Raw genomic sequence first — 17291 nt, forward strand, 5'->3', positions numbered from 1 at the left:
CAATCAATCTTTTGGTCCTCTATGTTGATATGTGTCAGTATTAAGTTTTGTTTCATACTGCTTCTTTGAAGAATCTTTAGATGCTTCACTACACGATTGGTACCATGTAAGTTGTTGCTATTAACGCTTGTTGTACAGTTAGCACAGAGAGGAAAACAACAGAATAAGCCACAGGACAATGATTGACCTTTCCCCTCAAATGAATGCACCATTGTATTCTATAAGTCTTTAACAGCCTTTTTACATATGAATCATAATAGTTTAGAACTTGAGACAACGAGGCAAGTACATGACAGGAATACAACGAGGAGAACAGGATGACAGAGAGAGTGGTGTGAAAGCTGCAGAATGGGATGGAACTTGAATCAGTTACAGAAAGAAAAATCGAACATTAGTTACAGTCATACCTTTTTTTTAAAGAAACGTTTGCCTTGGAACAATGCCACAAGACTTGAAAATAGTTTTACCAACAGAACAAAAGCATCCAAAGGGAAGAATTAAATATTGTTTAAATAGTTAGGGTGAAGGTCTATCACTGTCGCCATAGGCAGTGCCTTTAATAAATTGATGCCACACAAAATGATAAGGTGGCACGGTGGTTAGCACTGTTGCCTCACAGCGCCAGGGGCCTGGGTTTGATTCCTGTCCTTGACTGACTGTGTGGAATTTGTACGTTCTTCCCCATGTCTGTGTGGGTTTCTTCCGGGTGCTCCAGTTTCCTCCCACAGTCCAAAGATCTGCAGGTTAGGTGGACTGGCCAGGCTGAATAACTCATAGTGTCCAGGGTTGTGCGGGCTAGTTAAATTAGCCATGGGAAATGCAGGGGTAGGGGGTTTGGGATGCTCTTCAGAGGGTCACTGTTGGGTTTTGAATGGCCTGCTTCCACCTTATAAGGATTCTTTGAGATAGAATCTGAGATCTCATTCTTTCGCATCCCATTCAACTTGGCACCTTTAAGCAAAACCTTACAAGGTACTTGGAAAAACACAAAGCTTGTGAAGATTATCTATTGTTAATTAACACAAGTTCAGTTGAAAAGATCCCAACTGACTGCAAAAAAGCAACTCTCCCCTTTAAATTTGGTACTGGGGATTTGCCACTCTAAAAGCAAGGTTCACTAACCCACTTGTCCCCTTTTCCCATTGTCACATATAATGTGTATTAATGAAGCCATGGAAGCACAGGGAAAAGTCAAATGAAACTGTGTTCTTGCAAAGCAGTGTGCAGAGAAATTTAAGAAACCGGGAATCAAGGGGAATTCAGAGGAATAACTGTCCCATGACTGGGAACTCTACGCTTGTGTTTTAACAGACAGGTCTAACCTTCAATAATATTTAGATAATTACAATCCCAGAAATCTCTCATTCACCATTTACTATTGGGATTTTAAACAGAACATTTTGGGAATTTAATTTAGAATCTATTTTTATGAATTGCATTTACGTAGGGTCCAAGCTTCATTCTGTGAATCACGCTGTGGTAAGTCATGACAGGAATATTCAGAGTCAGATTTGTTCTTAAATTACACATTTGAGATGTTCGCGTATATTACCTGGAGTTTGGAATAGTGAGAGCTGATGAAGCTTTTAAAATTATTGATGAAGTCTGTTTTCCTTGGCTGCCAAGCCTTGAGCTGGACATGGGGGCAAGTCAGAATCTCAAGACAAGGGGTTGTCTATTTAGTGACTGAGATAAGAAAACATTTCTTCATTCAGTGTATTGTTGAAATTCTCAAAGGCTGCGAATGATCAGTCTTCTGTGAACTGAACACTGACATTGATGGGATTTTTGGACAACATCAAGGGATATAGGGAGCAGACAGGAAAGTGGAATTGAGGTAGAAAATCAGCCACAATCTTATTGAGTGGTGGAGCAAGATTAAATGCAAACACAACATGCCTGGAAATCTGAAATAAGTACAAAAAAAGCTGGAGAAACGCAGCAGGTCAGGCAGTATCTATGGAATGAAAGAGTTAACGTTGTGGGTTGATAGTTGCTCATCAAAACTAAAGCGACAAAGAAACCTGTTTCTTTGAGCCAGTGGGAGAGGCTGGGGCAGGATGTATAGAGGAAGCAAATTTACAATAGGGTGATACCCAGGGGTGAATTTTTTAAAACGCACAAAAGATTTAATGATGGAACAGCCAAGGAGAGTGACAATGGATAATTGAGAAGAGACAAAAGTTGTGTCAAAATGTGAGCATTAATGACAATCTTTAAAAACTCTGAATGCAACATAATTGGATGAAGATTGAAACAAACATCAACCCAGCAACAAAACTCAAAAGAAAGATAAAACACATGGATCAGGATGAAGGCAGAGGCTTATGTTGGTGAACTCAATATTGAATTCAATGCTGTAGAGTGTCATATTGAAAGATATGCTGCTGTTTCTCAAGCCTGTGTTGGAACTTCACTGGAGCAATGTAACAGGCCATCGACAAAAAGATCAATGTGGGAGCAAAGTGACAAAAGTGTCCCTAATGTGGTTTTGGGAAGGAGGGCAAGGGACAAAAGCAGAGATCTGTGGAATGGGTCTGACACATTAAAAGATTCTGTTGACCATGCTGAGTGGGAATTCTCAATTGAGGAACAAGGAAAAAATGTTGGAAGTGCTGGTTTGAAAGATGGGATCATTGAAACAGATGCATAGACATAGACAAAGGCACTGGGAAAATCGTGGAGACTGAGGAATGGGAAGAATGGTATCCCTGGCAGCACCACTCTTAGGGAAGAATGTAGCATGGAACTAAATCTGTTAAAATTCAATGCTTTTACATACTGCCTTTGCCAAAATGATTGGTATTGTTAAAAAAACACTTTAGCTTGCTGTAATACTTTTAAACAAGGAAAGATAATTAACTTTAGTCCACAAGGGATCATAAGCATTCAAGAGAATGACAAGAGATTATTTAGTTCAAGGGGTAAAGAGACATTTCATTAGGCAATAGATAAGGCAAGGGGCAACTTTCCAAGCACCAATATTTATGACTTATTCCATTTCCCGTGTCTTATATGATGTTGTTATGTCTCCATGGGCAAAACATACTTATGCTTCAGAGCAAATCAATGACAAAAGGGGGATGTCAAAATGTGTTCCTGCTCAGCTTCGCTGGTGAGACAGAAGGCTTGTAATCTACTTGATTAAGAGAAGGGACTGCAAGTCTGAACCCCTCTGTTGTAGAGTGAAGCTGTTACAATGGGTGCCAACTGCTCTACCTAATCTGGTCTGAGCCAAGCAGAACAAGATGGCCTGGAGCCAATCTATTGGATTCACCAGGCATCTATACATATGGCAATGAGAGTTTTCTAAGAATGGTCAGCAATGAGCTTAGACACGATGCACCCCGTAGCTAGTCAAAATTCACAGTAGGGCACACGCACCAAAAATACCTGCCTGGAGCAGGGATCAGATCTGGGCTCGTGCCCAGAGAACTGTACTGTCGTGACAGTCAGCATTTTCTAGAGAGGAAGGGAAAAGAAACTAAGGGCAGCAGAGAAAATGGAAGCCCCCTGTGCAGAATTGACACAACCCTTCTCGCAACCCCAGGAGTCTCTTCATACTACTTGCTCTGCTGAGAATTTTGCCTCGCCAAACAAAAAAAACTTTATGTTAAAGGTAACAGCAGTGTCCCTTTAACTTGGCTACAGAGAAATGAAGTCTTCAGCAAAGTCATTTAGGATAATGTTTAGGCATTAGTTTCAATTACAACTGCACGCACAATTCAAACATTACAATATTGCATTGATTTGTCCTTTTTAAACCTGTTGTAGAGATAAAATGATTAACTATTAATCCCAACAGATAAACATTCTATCTATAGAGAGACTATAGAAGTGCATGTGATTATTGCAGCATGAAAACCAGCTTTTACAAGTAAGAGTTCTGGAACTAATGTTTATAGATATTTTGCTAATCATGGAAAAGAAAATAGCATGGGGCTCTTATTCATAACTGAAGTGGGGGCTTGAAAATTCTACAAAGCAGTATTAGGCAGATGATTTATTAAATGTGATAACTCTTGCTTTCATTCAGAGATTGCTCACCCTTTATCCTCCTACCACCATCTCCCCACAACCCCACCCCCAACCTCCCCAAAAATTATGCAGGTTTCTGATGAGGATAACATTTTAAAGTATTCTTATTTGTGGTAGAGTTTTCAAGGTTAGTGAAGCAGCAATCAGAAAGTATTAACTGGAGCAACTATCCATGGCAGCACAGTGGTTAGCACTGCTGCCTCATAGTGCCATCGGTTCCAGGCTCGTTTCCAGCCTCGGGCGACTGTCTGTGTGGAGTTTGCACATTCTCCTATGTCTGCGTGGGATTCCCCCCACAGTCCAAAGATGTGCAGGTCAGGTGAATTGGCCATTCTAAATTTCCCATAGTGTTAGGTGCATTACTCAGAGGGAAATGGGTCTGGGTGGGTTACTCTGCAAAGGGTCAGTGTGGACTGGTTGGGCCAAAGGGCCTGTTTCCACACTGTAGGAAATCTAATCTAATCTGAATAAGCATAATTTAATACAGAGCTCAGCCAAGGTGTGCTTGTGGCTTAGTGGTAATGTCTCAATCTCTTATCCAGGAGGCCTGGGTTTAAGTATCATCTGTTCCAGAGGTGTTTGAGATAAAATCTCTGAACAGGTTAATTATAAAATATCTACACAGCTAGATATATCTATGTTGCTCAATAGCAAATTTACATTAAAAACTGACAAATATCCCTTGACATTAGTTAGAGCTGATTCAGTACATATTGAGGGATGCACTAATATTTGGGGTAGCTATTGGGAGAGGCCACTGCTTAGACCTTTCAGCCATGGTATAGCAAGGGACTGGAAACTGTGATATCCCACAGACTATGTACCTCACAAAGAAAGTATGTTGTAAATTGTGAGCATTTAAAATGTACCTCGGTGAAATGTGTTGTATAGGGAACATATTTATTGCACTTTCTGTTCATTTCAACTTGAAATGTTTTGCCTGCAGGCTGTATACCTGACATAGCATGCATTTTGTCAATATTAAGACCGTTACAGTCAAATTAAGTGGAACATGTTGCCTTGGGGTGTGTTGAATTTTCTTGCAAATTATGTAATATTCCAGTTGAAGTATTTTTGCAATGATTTTGCTTCATGACTTTTATGAATAATGTATATGTTTGAACATAATACAGGATTAATGTGATAAATTAAGTGTTTTCTGACTTGTTTAGTTATTTCAATCACTTTAGCGCAGTGAACTGTGCTTTCACCCCTGATTCAGAAAGTTGAGAATTCAGATCCCACCCCAGGAGTCTTAGCCAAAGAGCCTGATACTCCTTTACAGCACTGAAGATAGCTGACAAACCAAGATCCCATTTGCCCTTGGAGGTGAATAAAAAAGACCTGTAGTTTTGTTTTGAAGAAGAGTAGGGAAAGTATCTTTGATGCTCAGGCCAATATTTGTTCCGTACTCCACAATGCGAAAACAGACGATTTGATCATTGTCACTTTGCTGTGGAAGCGTGCAGTGCTCAAAACAGCTGACACATTTCCGACATGACATTGGAGTTTCCTGGAGATATGAATGGTGACATATAGATGCAAATCTTTCTTGAAGTAAATGTGAAATAATATTTTGTCAGGTTATAAGAAAATGTGAATTTGTTTTATTATTTACAATCTTTTTGAGTCATTGACTCGAGTGAGTTCGATTCATTCTAACAGCAGGGCTGTTTTCTCTGCTTCAGTTTGCTACTAAGGGTCCTTTCAAGCTCATATCATCTAATCATTGGTCAGTAACTAGCACCAAATCGTTATTTGTGAAGGGTGAGAATTTTTTGTAAATCATGTCGTCTAGGCCAAAAGCAGTCAATGATTGCTAAACATTGTTTTCCATCTGAAATAATGTGAGGGGGTTACACAGCATGTGCTGAATGCGTGCTTTATATCCAGAATTCTGAATCTCTCATGATTAATTAGAAGCTGCATAGCTTTGAAAGGATAGGATGTATGTTTTTTATTTTTTTTTCCAGTATGCAAGCATTGCTGATTAGGCTAGCAATTAAGACTTAATCTTAACTGCCATTGAGAGAGTAATGGTGAGTTGCTGCAACACACGTATGTGATGCACATATACTGGTAATACTGTTGGGAAGGGACTTCCAGGATTTTATCTCACTCAGAGTGTTGGGCTAGCTAAGTAATTCCAAGCCAACACGGAATGTGACATATGTTATACCTTCACAGGATGTACACACAACTGGCTAAGCCAGCACTTAATGTCCAGAGGGCAGTTAAGAATCAAACACATAACACCCTGTAGTTGTTCAGGGAGAGGTGGGCGCCGCAGGGAGTGGAGTGTATTATTTCCCCCTCCAACTCTATTTTGATTTAATCCCTGCCCTCCCCTTCACTGTTTGATCACACAGCATTGCCCTTTGATATGAAGGGCACTGCTTGTCACTGGCCAGAGGACACAGCTTAAAAATACGGGGTAGACCATTTAGGACAAAGATGAGGAGAAACTTCTTCACCCAGAGAATGGTGGCTGTGTGGAATGCTCTGCCCCAGAGGACAGTGGAGGCCCAGTCTCTGGATTCATTTAAGAAAGAGTTGGATAGAGCTCTCAAGGCTAGTGGAATCAAGGGTTATGGAGATAAGGCAGGAACAGGATACTGATTAAGGATGATCAGCCATGATCATAGTGAATGGTGGTGCAGGCTCGAAGGGCAGAATGGTCTACTCCTGCACCTATTGTCTATTGGCAACTCGGGTGTTTCCTTTCTTCCTGGTGGTGGAAATTTGAATAAAGATTCGTGAACCTTGTGTCTTTCACTGTGTCTCACACCTGCACACACATAACATGGGTGCTGGGGAAAAAAAAATCAAACACGTTGCTGTCGGTTTGGAGTCCCATATAGGCCAGACTCAGTAAAAGCAGCAGATTTCCTTCTCTTGCCAAATTAGTGAACCAGATAGGTTTTTACAACAATCGCTAGTGGTTACAGCTGGCTATTCCAGACCTTTACTAAATTCAAATACCACCTTCAGCCATTGGATTTGAACCCATGCCCCTGGGTTCTGGATAGCAGGTCCAGTGATATTACCATAATTCCCCTTTAGAGAGGAACTTTAAAGTGGTGGCGTTCTCATATGTTAGTTGCCCTTGAGATGATAGAGGGCATTAGTTTGGATTATGCTGTTTGAGGAACCTTGGCTAATTGCTGCCATTGTAGTTCCATGGTAGAGGAAATGAATGGCCAAATGAATTAGCTTTTTGTCCTGGATAGTATTGATCCTTCTGAACATTAATGGAACTACATTCATTCAACTAAGCCAAGAATGTTCCATTATACTCCTGACTTGTGCCTTAAAGATGGTGGAAAGTTTCTGGGAAGTCAGGAGTTAGGTTGCTTGCTGAAGAATGTCCAGTTCCTTACATTCTCTTTACATGGCCAGCCCAGTTTCTGATCCAAGGTAGCCCTCAGGATAAATAACAGAAAAAGTAGAGAAACTCAGCAGGTCAAGCAGTATCTGTGGACAGAGAAGCAGGATTAATGTTATGGGTCTAATGTCACTCTTCTGCAGGACCTTCAGATTTGCATCTGTAGCATTTTGCTTTTATTTGAGTTTTTGGTTTCCAGGATGTTGTTCGTCATGGATTCAGCTGTGGTAATACTAAAGCATGTCAAGGGGAGATAATTAGCACTCTCTGCTGGTAAAGTGTAGGCCCCTTATCCCTCTAAGACTTTATCGATAGTCAATCAACACTAGGTGAGTTCATACAGGACTCAGTTAAGTCATGAAGATAGTGTGTGTGTGCTGTTTTCTGGAGCTGGAGACTGTCTCTAAGTTCCACATGATTACTTTATTGCCTTGTATTTATGTTTTAAAAAGTAAGCCAATGTTTGGAATAGGGTAACCTGCAGTGTGTGTGGTATACAGGGTCTGTGCCTCGAATTGTTGTACTGAGGAGATTGGGTAAACACAACAGTTTCAAAAAAAAACTATTAAGCAGCTGGATCACCCACTGATTTGTTTGAATAGAGGCTCAGGTTCCTGAGATTAATAAGAAAGCTCTGTATATTACTTGCCTATGCTCATCTTGCCTATTCTTCACCTTAAATAGTCTGTTTCTTCCAAAATGTTATTCGCAGGGGCTGAAGCTCGGCTTGGGGTGTTGTAGATGGGGCTGCAGCCTCAGTGAATGGCAGGAGAGAGGAGCGGCAGGTGATTGGTCACCCCGTTGCTATGTGCGGGGCCTCGCTCGGTGCAAGGCGGCTGCTGCATTTGCCTGCACGGTGACCAATATCGCATGCGAACGCGTTTCGGGGTGTGAAAAGACGCGAGTGATCAAAGCGAGTTCCTTCTAATCGTTAACCCCGTGCTCTACTTCCGAACGCTCTCCCGCGCCTTTTGCAGATCCTCGCCGGCGCTCTCCTCGTCCGTGAGGGGGATCTCTGTCTCGGCGGGAGGTCCCAGAAAGTTCGAGCACTTGGAGCCGCCCTCCGCCACAGTCCTGGGCACGAGCGGCTGCGGCTGCGACTGCGCAGGCGCGAGGCCGCCGCTCTCCAGTCTGCACTCGTGAGTGACGGGCGCCGAGCCGCCTGCCTGGCTCTGCCGCCCGCCGTGATGCCACCTCGCCCGCAGGAAAAGCGCAGGGTCGGGCATGGGGTCGAGCTCGTCCAGTCCTGCCCGGCGCCTCTGCTGGCTCTCGGTGCAGATTCTATCGGTCACTTTCGAGTGGACTTTATGGTGCCGCCTCAGCGAGACTGATGTGTACACCGGAGACGTCGGGATGGCTTTATCGGCGGGCTTGTCCGAAGGCCGACCGCCCTGCCTGGAGTTACTCAGCTTCTGTTTGACGCTGTGCAACTGGAATGCGAGCTGGGCCGCAGTCTCCGACTGCTTCTGCAGTTCACTGTTCAGGAGGGTCATCCTGTGACTCCGTCTCTTGAGCTCCTCGAGGAAGAGCCGCTCCCTCCGCCGCAGGCTGTCCTCCAGCGCCGCTATCAGCGCCTCCTTGTGGCGGAGTTCCTTCCTCAGCGCCGCGTTCTGCAGCTCCTTCTGCCTGATCTCAGCCTCGAGGGGGCCACAGTCCTCCTGGTGCTCACAGTCCTCTGCAAAGGCAACGAGAAACACAGGTCACACCAATGGACCCCGGACAGGCACCGTTCAAGTAAACGTATCTCTCTCTCTCTCTCTCTCCATTGCCTAATGGGAAAAGTTGTTCTGTTTGGAGCCTGACCCCCTGCACTACCACAAATGGTAGCTGAAAATGTGTTGCTGGAAAAGCGCAGCATGTCAGGCAGCATCCAAGGAACAGGAAATTCGACGTTTTGGCATAATCCCTTCTTCTCCTGAAGAAGGGCTTATGCCCGAAACATCGAATTTCCTGTTCCTTGGATGCTGCCTGACCTGCTGCACTCTTCCAGCAACACATTTTCAGCTCTGATCTCCAGCATCTGCAGACCTCACTTCCTACCACAAATGGTGGCATAATAAACCAATAGAAGGACCAACACCTCATCCTTTGGCACCTTACAACAGACTAAGCTCAACCTTGAACTTATGGGTGGCACAGTGGCTAGCACTGCTGCCTCACAGTGGCTACCACTGCTGCCTCACAGTGGCTACCACTGCTGCCTCACAGTGGCTACCACTGCTGCCTCACAGTGGCTACCACTGCTGCCTCACAGTGCCAGTGACCCGCGTTTGATTCCAACCTTGGGTGGCTATCTGTGTGGAGTTTGCACATTTTCCCCGTGTCTGCGTGGGTTTCCTCCGGGTGCTCCGGTTTCCTCCCACAACCCAAAGATGTGCAGGTTAGGTGAATAGGTAATGCTAAAATTGTCCATAGAGTTAGGTGCATTAGTCAGAGGTAAATATGGGGAATGGGTCTGGGTGGGTTACTGTTCAGAGAGTCGGTGTGGACTCGTTGGGCCGAAGGACCTGTTTCCACACTGTAGGGAATCTAATCTAATTATAGAACAATACAGAGCAGTACAGGCCCTTTGGTCCTCAATGTTGCACCAACTTGTGAACCATCTAACTTACACTATTCCGTTATGATCCATACATTTATCTAATTACTATTTAAGTGCCCTTAAAGTTGGTGAGTTCTACTGTTGCAGGCAGGGCATTCCATACCCTTACTATTCTGAGTAAAGAAATTACTTTGATATCTGTCCTCTATCTATCGCCCTGCAATTTAAAGCTAGCCATCACACCTGATGAAAAAGGGTCTCACTGTTCACCGTATCTAATCCTCTGATCATCTTTATGTCTCTATTAAGTCACCTCTCAACTTTCTCTCTAATGAAACAACCTCAAGTCTCTCAGTCTTTCCTCATAAGACTTGCCCTCCATACCTGACACCATCCTGGTAAATCTCTGCATGTCATTCCTATAATGCGGTGACCAGAACTGTAGGCAATACTCCCAAGTGTGGCTGCACCAGAGTTTTGTACAGCTGCAACATGAACTCATGGCTCCGGAACTCAGTCACTCAACAATAAAACCTAACACACCATACGCCTTCTTAACGACCCTATCAACCTGGGTGCCAATCTTCAGGGATCTATGCACATGGAAACCTAGATCTCTGCTCATCCACACTACCAAGAGTCTTACCATTAGTCCAGTATTCTGTATTCCTGTGCATTAAACTCCTTTTACTACTGTTCAGCTCAGTTCTGCAGCTTATCAATGTCCCTCTGTCACCTGCAACATCCTTCAGCACTATCCACAACCCCACCAGCCATTGTGTCATTAGTAAATTTACTAACTCATCCAGGTCGTTTATAAAAATGACAAATAGCAGTGGCTCCAAACCGTCCTTGCGGTACACCACTCGTAGCTGGATTCCAGGATGAACATTTCCCATCAACCACACACTGTCTTCTTTCACCTAGCCAATTTCTGATCCAAAACAGGAAAAATCACCCTCAATCCCACAGCAATAACCTACTTTGTGGAACCTTATCAAACACTTCATTGAAATCCATATGCACCACATCAACCACTTTACCCTCATCCACCTGTTTGGTCACCTTCTCAAATAACATGATAAAGTTTGTGGGTACAAACCTACCCTTCACAAAACTGTGTGACTATCCCTAATCAAATTATTCCTTTCTAGATGATAATAAATCCTATCATGTCTTATAATCCTTTCCAACACTTTATCTACAACCGAAGGAAGGTTTCCTCTTTTTGAACAAGGGGACAACATTTGCTATACTCCAGTCTTCTGGCACTATTTATGTAGACAATGATGACATAAAGATCCAAGCTAAAGGTTCTGCAATCTCCTCCCTAGCTTAACAAAGAATCCTAGGATAAAGCCCATCTGCCCCAGAGGACTTATCTATTTTCACACTTTCCAGAATTGCTAACATCTCCTCCTTATTAATCTCAATCCCACCTAGCCTAATAAATTGTATCTCAGTATTCTCAACAATGTTGTCATTTTCCATTGTGAATACTTTTGAAAAATATTCATTTAGTGCTTCTATCTCCTCAGACTCCACTCACAACTTACCACTACTATCCTTGACTGATCCTAATCTTACTCTAATCATTCTTTTATTCCTGACATCCCTATAGAAAGTGCACGGTGGCACAGTGGCTAGCACTGCTGCCTCACAGCGCCAGAGATCCGGGTTCAATTCCCGCCTCAGGCGACTGACTGTGTGGAGTTTGCACGTTCTCCCAGTGTCTGCGTGGGTTTCCTCCGGGTGCTTCGGTTTCCTCCCACAGTCCAAAGATGTGTGGGTCAAGTGAATTGTCCATGCTAAATTGCCCCTAGTGTTAGGTAGGGGGTAAATGTAGGGGTATGGGTGGGTTGCGCTTCGGCAGGTCAGTGTGGACTTGTTGGGCCACAGTAATCTAATCTAAAAAGCTTTAGGATTTTCCTTGATTCTACCTGACAAAGACTTTTCATATCCCCTCCGGCTCTTCTTAGCTCTCTCTTTAGGTCTTTCCTGTCTAGCTTGTACCTCTCAAGCACCCTGAGCCTTCACGTTTCATCTTTACATAAGCCGCCTTCTTACTCCTGACAAGAGATTTAACTTTTTTAGTAAACCATGGCTCCCTCGCTGGACTACTTCCTCTCTGCCTGATAGGTACATACTCATCAAGGACACGCAGTAGCTGTTCCGTGAACGAGAACATTTCAATTGTTAGCCCAACCCCTGTAGTTGCCTTCCTCATCCTAAATCTTACTTAATCATAATTGCCGTTCCCCCAGCTACAACTCTTGCTGTACATATATACCTATCCCTTTCCATCGCTAAAGTAGATGTAACTGAATTGTGATCACTATCACCAAAGTGCTCATCCACCTCCAAATCTAACACTTGATCTGGTTCATTACCTAGTACCAAATCCAATGTTGCCTCTACTCTTGTTGGTCTACTTATATATTGTGTGAGGAAATCCTCCTGCACACACTGGACAAAAACTGACCCATCTGAAGTACTTAACTGAGTTCAACAATTTTACACTGTAACTCTGCTCGCATTTTAAGTTTTTTTTGTTACTTTAGTTTCTTTTCTCTCTTTCTCTTATTGTTTGGTTTCAAGCAATTACTGTTCATGATTGTGCCATTCACTGCTCCTCTGGACACATCTAGTTGTTTCTTTTTAGTCCTGAGTAAGAGTCGCAAGCGACTCAAAACAGTAACTCTCACGCAACAGATCTGCTGAGTTTCTCCAGAACTTTGTTTACCTTACTTCAAGTCACCAGAATCCAGTATTTTGCTTTTAACTTTTTTTTTTAACTATACAGTTTAAAACTAAAAATTCTCCCCTTTAAGACAGAGATGAGGTAATTTTTTTTTGTCTCAGTGGGTTGAGTGTCTTTCGAACTCATTTCCCCAGAAAATAGTGGAAGGCAGTTCATTGGAGAATTCATGAGGTCGCGGTAGGTGCACTCCCGAACACCAAGAGAGTCAATATTATTGACAGTAGGCAGAAAGTGGAGTTAAGGCCACAGTCAGATCAGCCATGTTCTTATTTAATAATAGCACAGGCTGAAAGGACCAAATGGCCTACTCCTAGACCTAATTTGTACTTTTGAACATATGTTTACTGCACGCTTTAGCCCCACACCTCCGGATTCTTTTTGCCATTTCATCTCTCCCACTTTCTACTCCATCACAGACTTTCCAATTGTGGGGAGCCTGTGGAATTCTCCGTCACAGGATGTGGTTGAGACCAAAACATTGACTGTTTTCAAGAAGGAGTTAGATGTTGTTCTGAGGGCTAAAGAGATCAAAGGGAACAGGGAGAAAGTGAGAACAGGGTACGGAGTGATCATTATGAATGGCAGAGCAGGCTCAAAGAGCTGAATGGCCTCCACCTACTATTTTCTCTGTTTTTGTGTTATTTTTCTCATCCCACCCATTTTAAAAAATTCACAGGATGTGAAAATGGAGGTTTTTTTGGAGTTTGATGTATAGACCAAATGGTTTACTTTGTTATTTAATTTTTGCTCTGCTGAAGTTATTATATCATTAACAAATTGCTAAATCTTCTGTTTAAGATACAAAACAGCGTTGAGAATTGATTATTTGCAAAGTCTGAGTTTGATTATTTAAAAGTCTGGTTCCAGTGGTTCCTAATAAATTTTGAGGACCTTTAGGGGTTTTAATTTTACTGTCACAAACAAAAACAGGAATTGCTGGAAAAGCTCAGTTCTGTGGAAGGGTCACCGGACCGGAGACGTTTACTTCGATTTCTCTTCACAGGTGCGACCAGACCTGCTCAGACCTTGCAGCAATTTTTGGTTTTGTTTCTGAATTACAGCATCTGCAGTTCTTTTGGATGTTATTTCATTTTAATGTGTTGTGAATACAGAGCTAGAGAGACTGGTTTGGTTCAGCTGTCTGTCTCCATGTCATAACAATGTCTTTGAACCACAAATAAACAAGAACATCCAATTCATTGCATCAGTATATTCTTTTGAAAACATTTTCTCTGCTAGTTCTCCTATACTAAAGTGATATTATCAAACTTTGGGCTGGGAACTGGATTGAGGTTGTTCAAACTTGTTGTTGGCTGTGGCAAAGTATTGGTCACCTCAATCACCATTGGCATTACATGTTAGACAGCACTATCATTGACACTCTCTTTGCCGGTCACTCTGGGCTACATTTAGAGTCAGAGACTCAGTTTTTATAGCATGGAAAGAAACTCTTTGGCCCATCATGTTCATGTCAGCCATCAAGCATCTATACATTTTTTCCCATTTTCCAGCACTTGTCTTTTGCTTTGAATGCTACGGTGTTTCAACTGTTCATCATAAATCTTCTTTGAGGTTCCCACCTCTACCATCTTTTCAGGCAGTGTTTTCCAGATACCCACAACCCTCTAATTTAAAAAAAGTCACAAGATAATCAGAGGGTTAGATAGGGTGGACAGGGAGAGCCTTTTTCCAAGTATGAGGACGGCAAACACGAGGGGACAACTTTAAAGTGAGGGGAAATAGGTATAAGACAGATGTCAGAGGTCGTTTCTTTACACAGAGAGTAGTAAGGGTATGGACTGCTTTGCCTGCAACGGTAGTAGATTCGCCAAGTTTAAGTGCATTTAAGTCGTCATTGGACGGGCATATGGACATACATGGAATAGTGTAGGTGGGATGGCTTCAGATTAGTATGACAGCGCGGCACAACATCGAGGGCCGAAGGGCCTGTACTGCGCTGTAATGTTCTATGTTCTATCTGTTCCACTTTCTCCTCTCCTTTTTGTTTTACAGTAATATACCCATCACTTTTTCAGTTCCAAGGAAGCATCATATTGGACTCAAAACATTAACTCTTTCTCTCTCCACAGTGTGGCAATACAATGGCTTTAAGAGATTATGATGTCCTTTATTTTTAAAGAGAGGTTTTAAGGCAGAGGTGCTGACCCATCTATCAGAACCACGAATTAAACAGCTGGTGAAGCCTGGGATTTTCTTTTCAAGTTGGAACAATAGAAGTAGCCTGAATAGGTGTGGTCAAGCACCAACAGAACTAGGATTTTTAGTCTTAGCTTTCAGAAATTGTTGTTGGGGTCTCAGTGGGTTTGGAAGCTGCTTCACTCTTTCAGAATTTTCTCGATTTCTTTTTTGTCCAGGACTATTGAGGTTGCATGTGAGACAATCTATTTTCTGAATTTGCCTTTTGCAAGGGTGTGTTTATGTAATGTTGCTATATAGGAACAGTTGATTAGTAACAGTTAGTGTCTCTATTATTCTGTTACATTTTTCAGTACAGTTAAGCTATTACCATTCCTCTTTCTTTTGTTGTATTTTAACTATAGATGATAAATAAAGTGTGTTTTGCTTTAAATCTGGTTGTTTGACCAATTGAATAGCAGCTGAAATGCAACACCTTTCAAATGGGACTAGATTAATTTAGGATATCTGGTCGGCAAAGATGAGTTGGACCGAAAGGTTTGTTTCCGTGCAGTATATCACTATGACTCTATTTGGTTAGAGAAATTAGCCCAATAAAGTAGAGACCATACAAACCAGATCGGGTGAAATTGACAAGCTGTTTATTACAAGCCATATTGCTGTAAGGGAAATTGACTAGGCTGTCACAGAACTAGGTAAAAACAAGGACTGTAGATGCTGGAAACCAGAGTCTAGATTAGAGTGGTGCTGAAAAAGCACAGCAGGTCAGGTAGCATCCGAGGAGCAGGAAAATCGATGTTTTGGGCAAAAGCCCTTCATCAGGAATAGAGGTAGTGTGCCTGCAGAGTGGAGAGATAAATGGGAGGGGGTGGGGAGAAAGTAGCACAGAGTACAATAGGTGAATGGGGGTGGGGATGGAGGTGATAGGTCAGAGAGGAGGGTGGAGTAGATAGGTGGAAAGGAAGATAGGTAGAACTGTACAAGTAGATCAAGGGTTTTCTTCCTCAAGCTAAGGATGAAGTCAGGTTTTATAGGAATCTTGTACAATAAGGTTAATTAAAATGGGGAAAGATACAATGTACTTGGAAATTGAATAATCCAATTACAACGATGATAATTGAAAAACAGTTGTCAGAAGAATGTCCCGATTGTCGATACATTACAACATCCTGACAGTATCAATGGGAGCAGGAGATTCCAGCTCTTTGCAGGTAGGTGAGAATGTCTCTCCATTGTTCCTGTCCTGGGAGCAAGGTCCTTGGTAGTGCCTCTCCATCTGACCTGTTCTTTGTGGGGCTTTGGTATTGCTGGGTTATGAGACAGTCCTTGGGGCTTTGGGACAGCTGTGTTGACCGGGTATAGTTAGTGTGTTTTGGGAAGTGTATTCCCTTGTCTGCGAGTGCTGTCAAGTTTCACTTGTCAGCCTGTTTGCTCACTGCTGAGGCATTCCGGGCGTTTCTGGTATAGTTTGGCCAAGTTTGCTTTCCGATGTTCTGTGTGGGCCTGCTATGGGTAGGCAGGGTGGCAGATCTTTTCCCACACTATTAAAATAAGAAAAGGTTAGGGTCTAGACTATTCTCTGAATATTTTGAGGGGGTTTGGTCTAATCCGTAACAACAGACGCTACCAGGCCTGCTGAGTTTCTCCAGCACTTCCTGTTATTACTTCAGATCTTCAGCATTTGCAGTATTGTGCTTTTAGTCTCATCTGCATTTTGTTTACTGTTAGATTATTTTAGGATTTGTGGGATTTGAAAATGTTTTTGTCAATGTGACAAACGATATATGAGGGAGAAACTGAAAATCTAATGCACAGCTCAAAAATGGCTGGCCAAAGGCAAGACTGGAAATGGTCACATAATAGCTGAGGGTTTCTGGGTAGGGATAGGTAAAGGCTGAGGTAGGGGCAGGGACCATCATCATGGAGCCGAGTGTTGCTCTTGGCCCAGACACCCAACTGAGTAGCGTGGCCCCAATACTAGCGTCTTGGTTATACAGTTGATAGAACGCCTGTCCTGGGACATGAGTTCTAGGCTGAGATATGGACTAGTGTGGGACAAAAACCATCAATAATGTTTCTAATTTGCATTCTGAACAAGTACACGAACGATTGCTTCATGGTCTTTTGATCGGATTAACACAAACTTCCTAACACTTGACAGGACGATACAGAAAAGATGGTTCCCCTGCCTGTAGAACCTAGAACATTGGCTCACAGTCTCAACAGAATGGACTGAGGTGAGAAAAAATATTTTTCCTAAAAGATTGTGAATCTTTTGACTTTTTCACCCCCAAATGTACTCGGTAACTATGATATCAAGACACAGTTCAATAGCATTTCAGGAACTACAAGATTTGGGGGAAGTGCAAGGAGGTACAATTGAGGGAAAAGGTCATATTGAACAGATT

At 42.7% G+C, this 17291-nt stretch overlaps 1 protein-coding gene across 1 annotated transcript in view; it reads right to left on the bottom strand.

The window, feature by feature from the left end:
- Window positions 1-5354: 5354 nt before the first annotated feature.
- Window positions 5355-17291, bottom strand: part of ccdc92ba (coiled-coil domain containing 92Ba) — an 84167-nt gene continuing 72230 nt past the window's right edge. Inside the window, exon 4 of the mRNA XM_060848319.1 lies at window positions 5355-9098. Coding sequence (XP_060704302.1) covers window positions 8368-9098 — 731 coding nt within the window. The 3' untranslated portion in view covers window positions 5355-8367. The remainder of the gene's footprint in view (window positions 9099-17291) is intronic.

This window comes from Hemiscyllium ocellatum, chromosome 31, assembly GCF_020745735.1.
Source record: "Hemiscyllium ocellatum isolate sHemOce1 chromosome 31, sHemOce1.pat.X.cur, whole genome shotgun sequence".
Lineage (NCBI taxonomy): Eukaryota > Metazoa > Chordata > Chondrichthyes > Orectolobiformes > Hemiscylliidae > Hemiscyllium > Hemiscyllium ocellatum.